The following is a 14402-nucleotide window of genomic DNA, read 5'->3' on the forward strand; positions in this document are numbered from 1 at the left end:
CAAAATGAGTGAAGACTTTGTCTGAAATTTGTCTGGAAAAGAAAATCAGCTTCGATTTAAAGGCTTTCACATTAGTGTACATGTCATGTACATACTGATCTTTTCCCTGTAGCTTCACATTTAGCTCATTCAAATGTGAAAATATATCTACAGCAAATGCAAAGTCACACAGCCAATTCTTGTCACTTAGCTCAGTAAATTCGTCAGACTTCCCCTTTAATTTCAAAAATGCACCAATCTCTTCTTTGAGCTCCCACACTCGTTGGAAAACTTTGCCCAAACTCAACCAGCGGACACGAGAGTGGTAAAGTAAGTCGTGGTGATCCGCATCAGTTTCCTCCAGAAACTTAATAAACTGACAGTGCTGAAGTCTCTTTGCTCGAATGAAATTAACAAGCTTTACGACTGGATTAACAACATGATTAAGTTGTAATATAGACTTGCACAATGATTCCTGGTGAATAATACAGTGAAGAAAAATAACATCTTGGTTAGGGTTCTCCTCTTTCACTTTATCCTGAATTATTTTTAGGAGTCCAACATTTTTTCCACTTAAATTTGGAGATCCATCTGTCGTGACATTAGCAAGTTTACTCCATGGTAGCTTCATTTTCTCAATGACAGTAGACACCCGGTCATACAAGTCCTCTCCCCGTGTTTTTCCTTTCAGTGGCTCCATGGCTAAAAACTCCTCCGTAATTTCAAAATTGTCACTAATCCCTCGGATAAAAATTAAGAGCTGAGCAGTGTCCTTTATGTCATTACTTTCATCCAATGCTAGTGAATAAAACTTAAAGAACTCTGCCTTACTATTTAACTTGCTGGCCAAGTCTTCATCAATCAGTTCCACTCGACGAGTCACTGTCCTGCGTGATAAGCTGAGTTTTTCAAACTTGCCTTTGCTCTCTGGACACAAGAGACCTGCTGTCTCTATCATACATTCTTTCAAAAACTCGCCTTCAGAGAGAGGTTTGCTAGCTTTTGCTAATTTGAATGATAGCATAAAACTTGCTTTGGTAGTTGTCTCTTGAATTGCAGTTTGTGAAAGACATTTTGCTGAGCCTGTAATTTAGCCATCAACCTCTGTGCAGTAGCCTCCCGTTCTTGAGGTGACTGCTTGCTAGCATAGTTGCCATACTTTGTGGCAAAGTGACGGCTGAGATTGTACTCTTTGAAGACTGCAAGTGTTTCCTGGCATATCAGACATACTGGCATTGATCGGACTTCGGTGAAAAAATATTTTGTTGTCCACTCCCTCTTAAACACTCGGCATTCACTGTCCACTTTCCTTTTCTTTGGTCCACTCATGTTTAATATTGGGCTAAAACCAACAGTACCATTCTCTTATTAAATTCTTTACTAAAATAAGACAGTAAAGTATAAAAACAAGTGATTAAATTTGCTCTACTATAACATTTTTGGTCTTCTAAAAAATATATATATAACAAAATCATCTGAAAAAGTTCAGACATGGGACAGAGGCACACCCTGACCATAGAGAACAACCCCTTTCCTCCATAGGAGACCTGTGTATCTTTCACACAGGCCCTTTGTTTATGGTAATGCACATTGCTGTGTCTTCCAGACACACTTGTATGGGAGGTGCTAGGGCAGTGCAAAACATGGGTAACCAGTAGTTACCACTAGCACTTCCGTTACTGGCAAAAAACAGCCGCAGTGCACATAGTGTGAAAGAGCCCGTTATCAATGTCAGATTGCATCCACTGGACTCTATAAAAACAACCAAGTGCCACTTTTAAATGCCCATTGCAACAGTTTTTCTTATTAAAAGCTGGAAATGGCAGGATATTTATATATATATCCCTACTGTGACAGCCTGGCAGAGCATTACAAAGGAGAAAACCCAGCATCTGGTGATGTCCATAAGTACAAGACTTCAGGCTGTCATTACCAGGAAAGGGTTTCATCCCTATTAGATATGAACATTTGATTTTCAGTTTTTCATTTGTCCAATTACTTCTGAAACCCTGAAATTAAGCGATTTTGTAATAAAATCTTTAGTTCATCACATTTTTATACAATCTTTTTGTTCAACCCACTGAATTAGGGTTCGTTCACACTAGCCGTGCTGCCGTTGCAGTGTGGTGCAGTACTGCAATGCAGCGCAGCTAGGGTTAATGCAGGGTACACAGGTTTCCATCATGTTTGCGTTGATGCTAATGTGCAGTGGTGCATGTTAACACAAATGCCCTGTAGCACCCATTTTTACAGGCGCAAGGGGGAGAAGCAAATGCAGCGCAAAATGCATTTGCTTTGCCGCTAACACATGCGGTTAGTGGCCACGGTAGCGTTACTGATACCGCATCCGTATCAGCAAAAAAATGTAGCCGCAGCATGGCTAGTGTGACATGTCCTCTGTGTGTCTTTTTCCCTGCTGCGCACGTCCGCAGTGGGAAAAAAAACTGCAGTGGATACAAGCCCTAAAAGCTGAAAATCTTTGTTGTTTTATTAACAAGTCATTGTGATGTACAGAATGTGGGAACAGGAAAAAATTGTGTTTGAGTAGAGCTCTTAATCTTACCTCAGAAAGGCTCTGATACTGTGCTCTCCAGGGGCGTGTCTCCCTACATCACCACGATAACGTGTCTACGCATTCCGAGGGTGATGTCGGGAGACGCATCCGCGGGCATTACAAGGAGCCTCTGGAAGATTGAGAGGTTGTTCCTTCTACTGAAGGGGCGGATATAAATCCGCCCACTCAGAAGAAGGAGCTGCAGCCGTGTTTCCCGACGTTGCCATGTTAACACTGCTGCTGGTGAAGGAGCGGAGGGGAGAGCAAGAGAACCCTCCGCTCTTTCGGCTCCGCGGGCCGGATAGAACAGCCGAACGGGCCGGATCCAGCCCTCGGGCCGTAGTTTGCCCACGGCTGATCTAACAAGTTCCCAGCTGCTGCTGCTGCTGGTGGTGTTCTGGGGGACCAGATTTCAAGAGCCAAGGACATAGGACATTGGTTCTTAAACCTCATTATGCATCATGTTCACCTGGGAAGCTATTCACTTGTAAGCCCCCTCCCCATGCTTGATTAAGGGAGGTGGGGAACTGGAAACAGTATTTACATTGTTTCCCAAGTGATTGTGAAGCAGCCATTTCTGCATTTGCCTATTAGCGGTTTGAATTCCTCATTTAGGCCTATGGTTCTGTCAAGCTATAGGTAGTATTAATGTTGCTGGTCTGAGGATTCCACTCTGAGAACCACACTGATCTAGGCCAAACAGCTCTATGAGTTTTGAAGATCCTCCATAACTGATTTAAATAGCTGGATGAAATTTAGGAAATGTAATTCTCTGACTATCTTTGATAGTTTTCAATTTCTTCCCGGAGTTTTTACATGGCAGTAATGTACTATTCCAGACTATATCATTTAACTCCTGCTCTAGGAAAAATGAGCATCCATGTTTATCCTGCAAGTATGTATAATGGTTTTGAATAAAACTTGAATAAGACAATTCTGAAAGATAGAAAATTGACAATTAAGGAAACAGTTAAGAATTAATAACACAAATAAACATATAGATGTATATTTTCCCTGGAACATTGCTTGCTTATGGTTTGTGGACCTCTGTGCTCTTTGAGCTTTTGGGTTTTGGTTGTCGAATGGTTTTCCTTTTTCTGGGCTGCCTTCTAATCAGGGAACCTCTGCCTTTTTTAACAAAAAAATGTGGTGCACAGATGCCTGGCAATCACATACAGTGAAGTGATTCCAAGTTTCACAAAATCCACGTGAACTATGTTCCTGATTATTTTTGTAATGTAAAGGTTGTTTGCAGGATGCCAGTACAAAAGGTCAGACTCCCTGTGGTTGGTATATGTTTGTATGTGCAAGCTTTTTCACACTCTCCTCCATAGCCTGGAAGAGTGACACTGCCTCTTGCAATGTGCTTACTCTCAACTTTCTCTTCTTTTCGGTGTTACTAAATAGTTTCCCTAACTTTTACCTTTGTCTCAATAATGATATGAAAGTTGGAAATGCTACAGTAGAGTTGCTTTCAACATTTGGATCTCTTATCTGAGCATATATAAAGGTAATGTTGACAGTTGGGTGTGAAACTTATTTTCAAATGTTATGTTTCCTTTATTATTAACTTTTGCACTAGAGCATGGTTTTATATGTCGTGACTTGTCCAAAAGCCTAATGTTTTGTAGCTCACCTTTTTAAGTAGAAAGCAGCTGCATTTTGAAATGTTTTATCTCACAAGCTGTTTACAAGCTCAACTCTGACATATCCTGACATTGAATGTCTGTGTTTGTGTTCCTTCTGGGATTAGGCAGCCTTTCTAATGAATTAGTTACATAGCCTTTTATTAATTTTCTCAAAATTTATAATGTTTTAAATTATCAACCTAGATAAGCATACTACACTTTTTTGGAAAGCATGAAATGTTAATTATGTAGCAGAGACCTGAATTATATAAACTCTGCTGAATGTTTGAAGATGCTTAGCAACAGTGTTGGCCAAATACAGGGATTTATTATAAACTTGTCCTTCTAAGGCTGCCTGTGCCATTTCAGGAGAGTGAGTATAAATAGAGCTGTTTTTTTCAAGAGGTGTATTCAGACATTTTGTTTGCAGAGAAAGGAAGTATTTGCTTCACTACTCTAAGAATTTCATCTTTAGCATCCTTGTTGATTACACATCATTTCATCATGTTCATACCAAATACTTGGCCTTTATAAGACAGCATCACCAAACAGGAAGAATGAAAACTCATATTTAAACAATGATTTTATCATTATTACACTTAAACAGGTCTAGTAACAATACTAAACCTAATGACTGCAGACATTTCTTGAATGGAAACTTTTACCTGTTTTATACCAGAGTTCTGAGATATTTATAGCTGTTAGTCCTCCCTCCCACCCATTACTCACTTATTTAAGGGGAATTTATGGTGGATCTACTATGTACAAAGTACTTAACTCTTACGAAAGTTTCTCTTTCTAACATTTTCCCCCAAGGTTCTCTTTCTAACCTTTCCCACCATGTTTGGAATTCTTCCAGTGGTATTTTCTAAGAATTAAAATATTGATTCTGTGAAAATTCAGTATTTTAAATAAAGTCCAGGGACATAGTGGGGTTTAGTGGAAAGCTTATGGTGTAGGTCAGTGATGGCGAACCTTTTGAGCTCGGCGTGTCAGCATTTTGAAAAACCCTAACTTAACTCTGCTGCCGTGTCACATATAGAAATTTTTTGATATTTGCAACCATAGTAAAACAAAGATTTATATTTTTGATATTTATTTTATATATTTAAATGCTATTTAACAAAGAAAAATCAACCAAAAAAATGAGTTCGCGTGTCACCTCTGACACGTGTGTCATAGGTTCGCCATCACTGGTGTAGGTTCACATGCTAGCCTTTATCAGCTAGCTGAGAGTCTTTGGGCAAGCCATTTAACCTCATTTTGTTGTTATTAATCCTCACTCGAGGATATTTTTTCATTGATCTTTATAGAGGGCAGAAGGGAGGGGGAGAGTGCCCTTGACCCTTTAGTCCACAGGCCAACACTATCCACCAAGCCAAACCGGCTAGGGTGTCATTTAACCTCGAACTATGTTTCCTCACCTGCTAAATAGGGATAACATATATTTTTAAGAGTTCTTTGAGGTTTCAAAAAAAGTCTGGCAGCAGATGTCATTCATTCAGGCCATTGGTAAGTAGGACCTTTTCTCTTAAAAAAAAAAAAGAGTTTCATATTATGTGTATTTATACATTTCTCTGGTAGAAGCTTATTTGAATTTTGGCAGTATTCCTGGTATTTTATGAAGTATTCGTGGTTATTTTGGTACAAGAGACATTGGGGAAATCTGGCAGATTTCTTTGCCTTGCTAGAGTAGTGATTTTTACTGAATCTGGATCAGTGAAGATCTTGACCATCAATAAGAATATGCAGGCTAGAGATAGATGTGGCTTTTTGCGGGGGGTGCCTCCCTGACAGATTTTCTTGCTGAATCAATCAGAGTCACAGTCTCTCCCCTTCCCTGCTTTTCTCATTGCACATGAGTCCACTGTAGGCCTACAATAGAGCAACAAAGGTAAATTTATATGTTTTATAAGGGAGTATGTCTTCATTCATTGTTGTAGCTGGATAAGTAACCAGTAATTATGTACTATGATCTATATATATAAAAACCTAAGTGACTGGCTGGCCGGCCGACCGTCCGGTAGCTATGACGTGCAATGACCACCAGGGGGCAGACACTCAATGCAGGAGCAGAAACCACAGGCATGGAAACATGGAACAGATTGATGAATCTCAGAGGGAAGGGGGAGGGCCAAGGGGGGAGGGCGGGAAAAGGTTAGCCAAAGATCTTATATGCATACTAGAGCCCCAGTGCACGAAATTCATGTAAGAGTAGGCCTTCCCCCTGCTGCCGGCACCGCCTTTCCTCTGGCACCCAGGACCTAGGCTTCCCTCTGGCCACCGGCGGGCATCCAGGACCCGAGCTTCCCTTGCAGCTCCGGCTTCGTCCGGAAGGTTGTCTGCAAGGACATCTGGATGTCCGGTTTAATTAGCATATAACGCTTTTATTATAGACTAGAGGCCTGGTGCATGGATTTGTGCACCAGTGGGGTCCTTCTGCCTGGCCTGTGCCCTCTCGCAACCCGGGACTCCTCCGGGGATGTTGAAAAGTCGGTTTCAGCCCGATTTCCACAGGCCAAGCTGAGGGACCTGCGCTTAGGATTATAAACTAGAGGCCTGGTACACAGATTTGTGCACTGATGGGGTCCCTTGGCCTGGCCCACACCCTCTTGCAATCCGGGATCCCTCAGGTGATGTCGGATAGCCAGTTTTGGCCTGATCCCACAGGCCAGGCCGAGGGACCCCACTGGTGCACGAATCTCTGCACCAGGCCTTTAGTATCTTATAAAACAATGCATTTTCTCCTCAATTTTATAATTCTGAAATATAGTTATATTTGTGGTGTTAGGATTTTTCCTACTGCATAAATATTATGGATATTATGTAAGAGATGGATTTTTTTTTTGTCAGTGAATTGGGTATCTTAGTATTACTTTTGCTGTTCATTTGAAATGACTTGGTGCTGAGTGGTTTGTTTAGATAAAATAGGTAGGTTTGATTCTGTTTAAGCTCTAAGTGCTATGTACCATTTACTTTGCTAGTGGAAAATTTTTTGAGTTGTCTTTCCAAGACTAGAAAAATATAAAACTTGAAAGGTTTTCTATTTAATTAAAACAATAAAAAACTAAAATCAGTGTATTTAAATAAAGGTTATTTCTAAGAGTTATTCTTGATTCCTCTTTTCCTTTGTCAAATCCTATCAGCTCTATTTTCAAAATTTATTCAGAATTTGAGCTCTTAAAAATTAAAAAAAAAATTATTTTAACTACTCATTGTTCTTTTCTAGACTATGCGTTATTCTCTATCCCACCTCCCACTCCTCTATTCTTTCTGTTGTCTAAGCTGCAGGCCTTTGAATTGCAGGTTTTGGAGACAGCAGAGTCTTGGTTAGAGATAAGGATTTGGGAGTTGGCAGCAATGAGATGGTGAATGAAATCACTTAGAAAGAATAGAGTTCAGTCATCCATTCATTTGTTGAGCCAGGCCCTGCACTGGGTGCTGGAGCTACCTCAGTGAATAATAAGACAGTCTGGATCTCTCCTCTTAGAGAGGCCTTGATGCACAGGGAAATGCTGGGTGTGACAGGTAATTATAGTACAGTGTGTTGGGTATTGCTGAATGGTAGGAGAAAGTTTACAGTGCTAATGAGAGAAGGTGGGGCACCACCATCAAAGGCTGGGCTGTTAGAGAATATCTAATATGGAGACTGAGAAGTGGCTAGAGCAGTGGTTCTCAAACTTCCTAATGCCTCATGTTGTGGTGACCCCCAACCATAAAATTATTTTTGTTGCTGCTTTATAACTCTAATTTTGCATCTTGTTTTCTATTCTCAGTTTGAGAGCATTGGAAAATAAAATAATGAAGACAAAATGACACATTTATTGTTTAATTAGTTACACCTGTTTTTTGTTTAAAAAAATTTTTAAGAACAGTGAAGTTTGCTTCTGTTTTTGTTTACATTTTAAAAACTAACTTTAAACTTAGCAAGGGAAGGAAATGTCATAGATTGCATGCTTTAAGCCAGCGGTTCTCAACCTGTGGGTCATGACCCTTTTGGGGGTCCAACGACCCTTTCACAGGGGTCGCCTAACACCGTCGGAAAACACATATATAATTGCGTATTGTTTTTGTGATTAATCACTATGCTTTAATTATGTTCAATTTGTAACAATGAAATTGGGGGTCACCACAACATGAGGAACTGTATTAAAGGGTCGAGACATTAGGAAGTTTGAGAACCACTGCTCTAAGCTATATTCCTTGATCATGTACATGTGTCCATTTGCTTCTCTGGTTAATTGTTTACTTCTCCTTTATAAAAATATGTGTATTTTTAAATATTTAATTTCTTGGCATAAATTCTAATATGTCCTTGTGAGGAATGGTTGATGTCCAATAATTTTACCTTAGCATCACAGGATTTTAAAGCTGAAAAACAATTGACAATATAGATTTTAATCTTTCCATTTAATAAATGAGATAACTGATGGCCAATGAGGCAGTTTTTCTGAGCTAGTGGCAGGTATAGGACCATGGAGGATAGGTTGCATTAATAGGATGGCTCCAGGGATCTTTAAAATTGCAAGCTCTGATATTCATTTAACATCTGAAGGCCTATGGCTGACAGCTTTTGCATATCTGTAACCTCCACATTGTTCTTTGTTCCTTTCTGGCAGTCTACTATACTTTATCTTCTCATATGTTTACAAACAAATTAATAAAGTTGGATTTAGGTTTATTTAAAACGTGTTCTTAAAATATGTCCTTTCATATTTCTAAGAGTGACCTCTTTAAGGACAGAGGTTTTGTCTTGTTCTATAGGGCCTCCTAGTCTCAAATGTTAAGCTAATTCTTGTCTCTAGGCCTTTGTTTATGCTGTTCTCTCTGCCTGGAATACTCCACTGCCTCTTTTCCTTAAGTCCCATGTTATCAGTTAATATCAACTCATTTTTCAAGTCTGACTTCTTGAACTTGGATAGACCTTGTAGTCTCTCATCATTTGTGAAATAAAGGAATATACTAAATGATTTCTGCAAGGGTTTTCCTAAACTGTCACTAATCCCCACTAAACTGTTAGATGTCCCTGATAGGAGCTGAGATGAGCATCTCTTAGACTTTCATCCATTTTTCTTTCCTAATATGTGTATTGTATCTGTCAGTGTCCTTGTAAGTACAGCTTTAGTAGCATCCTACAAATTTTCATGTTATATTTCATATATTTTATGTGAATATGTTTACCTATTATTTGGATATGTTAAGTTGTGCTGTGTTTGTCATAGAATCAATCTTTGTACTTTACTGTTTCTTAATTGTTGAAAACTCAAGTCTTTTTCATCTTTTGCCTTTTCTGTCTCCTCTGGGAACTACTGCTGTTTTCTTATTATCCTAATAGACCTCGAGATTTTGCTGAGCTCTTAAATTCTGTAGTTTGTATTTGAAATTGCAGAGGTTTTGTTGTTTTATAAACATGTACTTACAATGTATCCTTTTAAAAAGCATATATTTTCTGCTCCTTTAAAACCCCTTCTTCAAGTGAAAATAATTGGTCTCCTTTATTATCAAACTTTGTGCTTACATGACATAAGTGTGGCTGGAAAATTATTAGATCACTTCTCTTGTTTTAGTTTTTAGTATTTCAGTACTGGTATAAGTAAGGTGTCTGGTCTACATTAGAAATATTGACAAGTATTGCCATATAATTACTTGGGAAATGAAGAACAGTAAGATTCTTGTTGTGTTTTGAGTACTTTCATTTTTGGGAGATTTTTTTAGAAACTGCTTATATTCTTTTAGGCCACCAAGGTGATATTGAATACAACACAGCACCTTATTACTGAAGTTTTATTTAGTTTTCTATGCTATTGCACCATTTAGCTAAAAAGAATGTTGGACAGCAAAACAATCTAATTTAACATAAACTTTTATTTTTGTGTCAAGAGCTATAAAGTGTCTGAGATTTTTTTAAAAAATATATTTTTATTGATTTCAGAGAGGAAGGAAGCAGGAGAGAGAGATAGAAACATCCATGATGAGAGAGAATCATGGATCAGCTGCCTCCTGACAGTCCCCCACTGGGAATCGAGCCCACAACCCGGGCATGTGCCCTTGCCTGGAATTGAACTCAGGACCCTTCAGTTCGCAGGCCGATGCTCTATCCACCGAGCCAAACTAGCTAGGGCAGAAGGGTCTGAGATTTTTACCCTACTTGCAAGCTAACAAGTTTCACAAGTGCTTGCAGAAGACACAGTATTCCTGGTCATAGTCAAAGGACAGAATATTACTGACAGCAGCAGAAGTAGCCAGAGCAGCGGTTCCCTGAACCTCAGTTTTTACAGAATGACATAGAGAGAGGCCTGGGTGACAGCCCCTAGCGTCACCTTACAGGTCTCTTCCATCCTATAGTAGAACATAACACTGAAGCCTGGCTTCCTCTTGAATTCCAAAACTACATTTCCAACCTGCCAACTGAATATTTCCTTTAAGATGTTCTGCCAATACCTTACCAAACTTGTAGCTCTGGTTTGAATATATTGACAAGAAGTTCGGAAGCAAAAGATATGTTATTATTTTAATATTTTATCCTATTAAAGGGAATCCTCCAAACAGATTATTTTGATGAACGGTTATGGTCTTTTTTATGTATATTGTTCTATTTATTTCACAATTATAAAGTATCTGTTTTTTCCTGTTTCATATCAGTTTGTTGTATTTTCCCTGCCAAACTAAGCACTTGGAGTTTTGCCTTTATCCCCCACATTCTTCCATATTCTTCTCCACCCTCCCACTCCCATCTATACACACAAGCACAACACATTTGAAATGCTATAATTGCATGAGGTTTTAGGTTGTTATTATTTTTAATGGCAATGGTTCAGTCTGTATTTATGGGGTAAAAGATAAATCTTGTGTTACTTTTCTCTTTGTAGGTCTCAATGCCTTTCGGAGAGTCCTGAAGAAACAGCCTAACCTCCCTGACAGCAAGGTGGCTGCGTTGGTGAAGATTACTCTGAATGATTTCTTGCAGGGAATGAATGACGTCAGGCCCAGTGCCATGAGGGAGGTTGCAGTTGATGTCCCAAGTGTAAGTCATTTGTATCCCGCATGCAAGCCACACTGTTTGAATTCAACTCTGAAAGAAACTGAGTCGCCAGGGAAACTACCTTCCTAGGCTAAACTTAAAAAAATGTATTTTAATTGAAATTTTTGTGGGGGTAATTGTAGATTCAATACTGTTCTAAAAAATACTATAGGGACATCCTGTGTATCGTTTATCAAGTTTTCCTTGATGGTAACATCTGCAAAACTAGAGTACATTATCACAAGCAGGATATTTATATTGTCATAATCACTGATCTTATTCAGATTTTCCCAGAATTACTTGTATTCATTTATGTGTGTGCGCACATGTGTATATTTACACCTATGCAGTTTTATTACATGTAAAGGTTGTACATCTTGCCAGAGTCAAGATGCTAAAAAGTTCCACCACCACAATGGTCCCCTGCTTTGCCCTTTTACTAGTATAATCACACCCACCTTGTTTCTACACCCATCTCTAAAATGTTGTCATTTCAGAAATGTTATATTAATGGAATTATATAGTATAGAGCAGTTCGAGATTAGGTTGTTTCACTTAATATAATTCCCTAGAGATGCATTCAAATTGTTGTGTGTATCAATAGTTTGTTCCTTTCTATTACTGAGTAGTAGTCTGTGGTATATGTACCATAGTTTAACCACTCACTTGCTTGTTAAAGGATATCTGGTCTGTTTCCATTTTGGGGCTATTATAAATAAAGCTGCTATGAACATTCTTTTTTTTTAAATTAGATTAGAAAGTATCTTTTAAAAAATATTTTATTGATGTTTTTACAGAGAGGAAGTGAGAGGGATAGAGAGTTAGAAACATCGATGAGAGAGAAACATCGATCAGCTGCCTCCTGCACGCCCCCTACTGGGGATGTGCCCGCAACCAAGGTACATGCCCTTGACCGGAATCGAACCTGGGACCCTTGAGTCTGCAGGCTGATGCTCTATCCACTGAGCCAAACTGGTCAGGGCTTCTATTAACATTCTTGCACAGGTTCTGTGTGAATGTAACTTTTCATTTCTCTGGAATAAATGCCCAAGAGTGCAGTTGCTGGGTAGTATACTAATTGCATGTTTAGTTTTATCAGAAAATGTCAACCAGGCTAATTTCAGGACAAAAATATCTTCTAGTTATGATGCCTTCTACTAATGATGCCTGATGGATTGTGGGGTCTTTTTACATTTAGTTTATCATAGATAGTCTTTGCAAAGTTCTCAATCCAATCACCACAAGGGCAACAAGTTACCTTTTCTGCATGGATCATCTGTTATATCCATGTCCCAAGTGGGCCTTTTATATTAATATTTCTGGAAAGTGAACAAAGCATTGGTAGTATTGAGGTACAGGATGGGCCATTAAGCTTGCCTGAACTGTATCTCTGTGCTGCTCAAGGAAAGTTAACAGATTGTTCTCTATCAGTTTTAGGAGCGTTCTGATAGAAGTGGGGAATTTTGGACTGTTCTTTCCTTTTGCCTCTATAATATCACACCATTTAAATTTCTCTTTTGCAGTAGTCCTGTTGCCGCTGAGACACTCTTTAAAAGCTCTAACATTATAGCGATTTGAAAACTTAGAGCCTTGTTAGAGAGTCAGATGTAATTTTGAACCTTTTGCCTCATTGTATATAGACGTGTTAATATTCAGTTTTCTTGGTCATTAACATTTTTTAATCATAAGCTAAAAAATAAAAGACTCAAAAGATAGCAAGTCAACAGAGTAGGCTATGGAACCGTATAGTGAGAAGAATTTAATGGATTTTTTTTCACTTTTAAAAGTGACCATTCCTTGAAAAATGTGTTTTATGGTCAAATAGAGGCCTGGTGCACAAGATTCGTGAACTCAGGGCGGTGTCTCTCAGCCTGTTCTGCTCACTCTCACAGTCTGGGGAGCCGTCGGGGGATATCTGACTGATGACTTAGGCCCGCTCCCACCAGGCCTAAGCTGTCAGTTGGACATCCCGGGGGGGTGGGGGGGGGGGGAGGGTTCCTTAGCGCTGCTGCGGAGGCAGAAGAGGTTCCTGCCACCGCCACTGCCCTCGCCAGCCATGAAACTGGCTTCTGGCTGAGAAATGCTCCCCCTGTGGGAGCACACTGACCACCAGGGGCCAGCTCCTGCGTCGAGCGTCTGCCCCCTTGTGGGGATGTCTGATCCCCATGGGGATTGGGCCTAAGCTGGCAGTCGGACATCCCTCTCGCAATCTGGGACGCTGTATGCACCAGTGACCATACTTTTCATATAGGTAAAAGGCATCTTGCTGTTGTATGGGCAGCTACATTTTTTTGCCCTGATTATAAAAAGTAGTATATAACATGATCCTTCTCAGACAGTAGCACCATTTCCCCCATCTTATGGGTAGAAAAAGTGAAGCAGAGAGAAGTAAGCAACTGGCTTTATCACCCAGTTTTAAGTGTCAGAATCAGGGCTGACTACAAAATGTGCAAGCCAGAATCCATGCATGTCATCACTGCATCATCCTGTTTTTTCAGTGTCAGAGTAGCTTTGCCAGGTTTAAATTTTAAATCTAAGAGACTGTTCCCAATATATAGAGTAGGGTCCCTAGGCCTGGCGGGTGATCAGGGTCAATCTTTGGGGCGGTTGGGAGGCTCCCCATCCCCTGCTGTCACCAGTCGCCAGTTGCCTCTCTCTGCGGGGCAACTGGTGGGCGGGGCGATTGGGGGGCCCCGTTGGCACCCACCTTGGCTGGCAGCCTGCCACTGCCCACTTGCTGGCCCTGACCGGGGGCAGCTCCTGCGTTCAGCATCTGCCCCCTGGTGGTCAGTGCGCATCATAGCGACCGGTCATTCCGTCGTTCAGTCGATTAGCATATTAGGGTTTTATTATATAGGATAAGTTTGGGAAATCCTGGTGTAAATAAAATCAACTGTATTTCTTTGCTGCAGGATTTCTCAGTTTTTTGGTATAGAGACTAAAGTGTCAAAAGAGCTGTTATGGAAACTTTTTTGACCATGGACTATGTGGAGCAGGGACTTGTGCATTTTGCAGTGTGATAGATTGCTAAAAATGACCACAAATTCTTCCCATCACTGTGTGCTTGCCCTTTGTACTGTAACTTTGTAGTTCCTGTCATAAAAGAGATAGAGTTAAGTTTTTTCCCTTTTGAATCTGTGCTAGGCCATGTAACTTGCTTTGGCCAATAGGATATTAACAGTCATGATGCAAGCAAGCTTGAAAGTGCTTGGGTCTTGCC

General features: G+C 39.9%; 1 protein-coding gene across 1 annotated transcript in view; it reads left to right on the forward strand.

The window, feature by feature from the left end:
* The window catches only part of AFG2A (AFG2 AAA ATPase homolog A), a 240428-nt gene that overhangs the window by 30865 nt on the left and 195161 nt on the right, over positions 1 to 14402 (forward strand). Inside the window, exon 10 of the mRNA XM_070417201.1 lies at positions 11031 to 11185. Coding sequence (XP_070273302.1) covers positions 11031 to 11185 — 155 coding nt within the window. The remainder of the gene's footprint in view (positions 1 to 11030; positions 11186 to 14402) is intronic.

This window comes from Myotis yumanensis, unplaced genomic scaffold (genome assembly GCF_028538775.1).
Source record: "Myotis yumanensis isolate MYYU_CA2020_CCGP unplaced genomic scaffold, mMyoYum1.0.hap1 SCAF_5, whole genome shotgun sequence".
NCBI lineage: Eukaryota > Metazoa > Chordata > Mammalia > Chiroptera > Vespertilionidae > Myotis > Myotis yumanensis.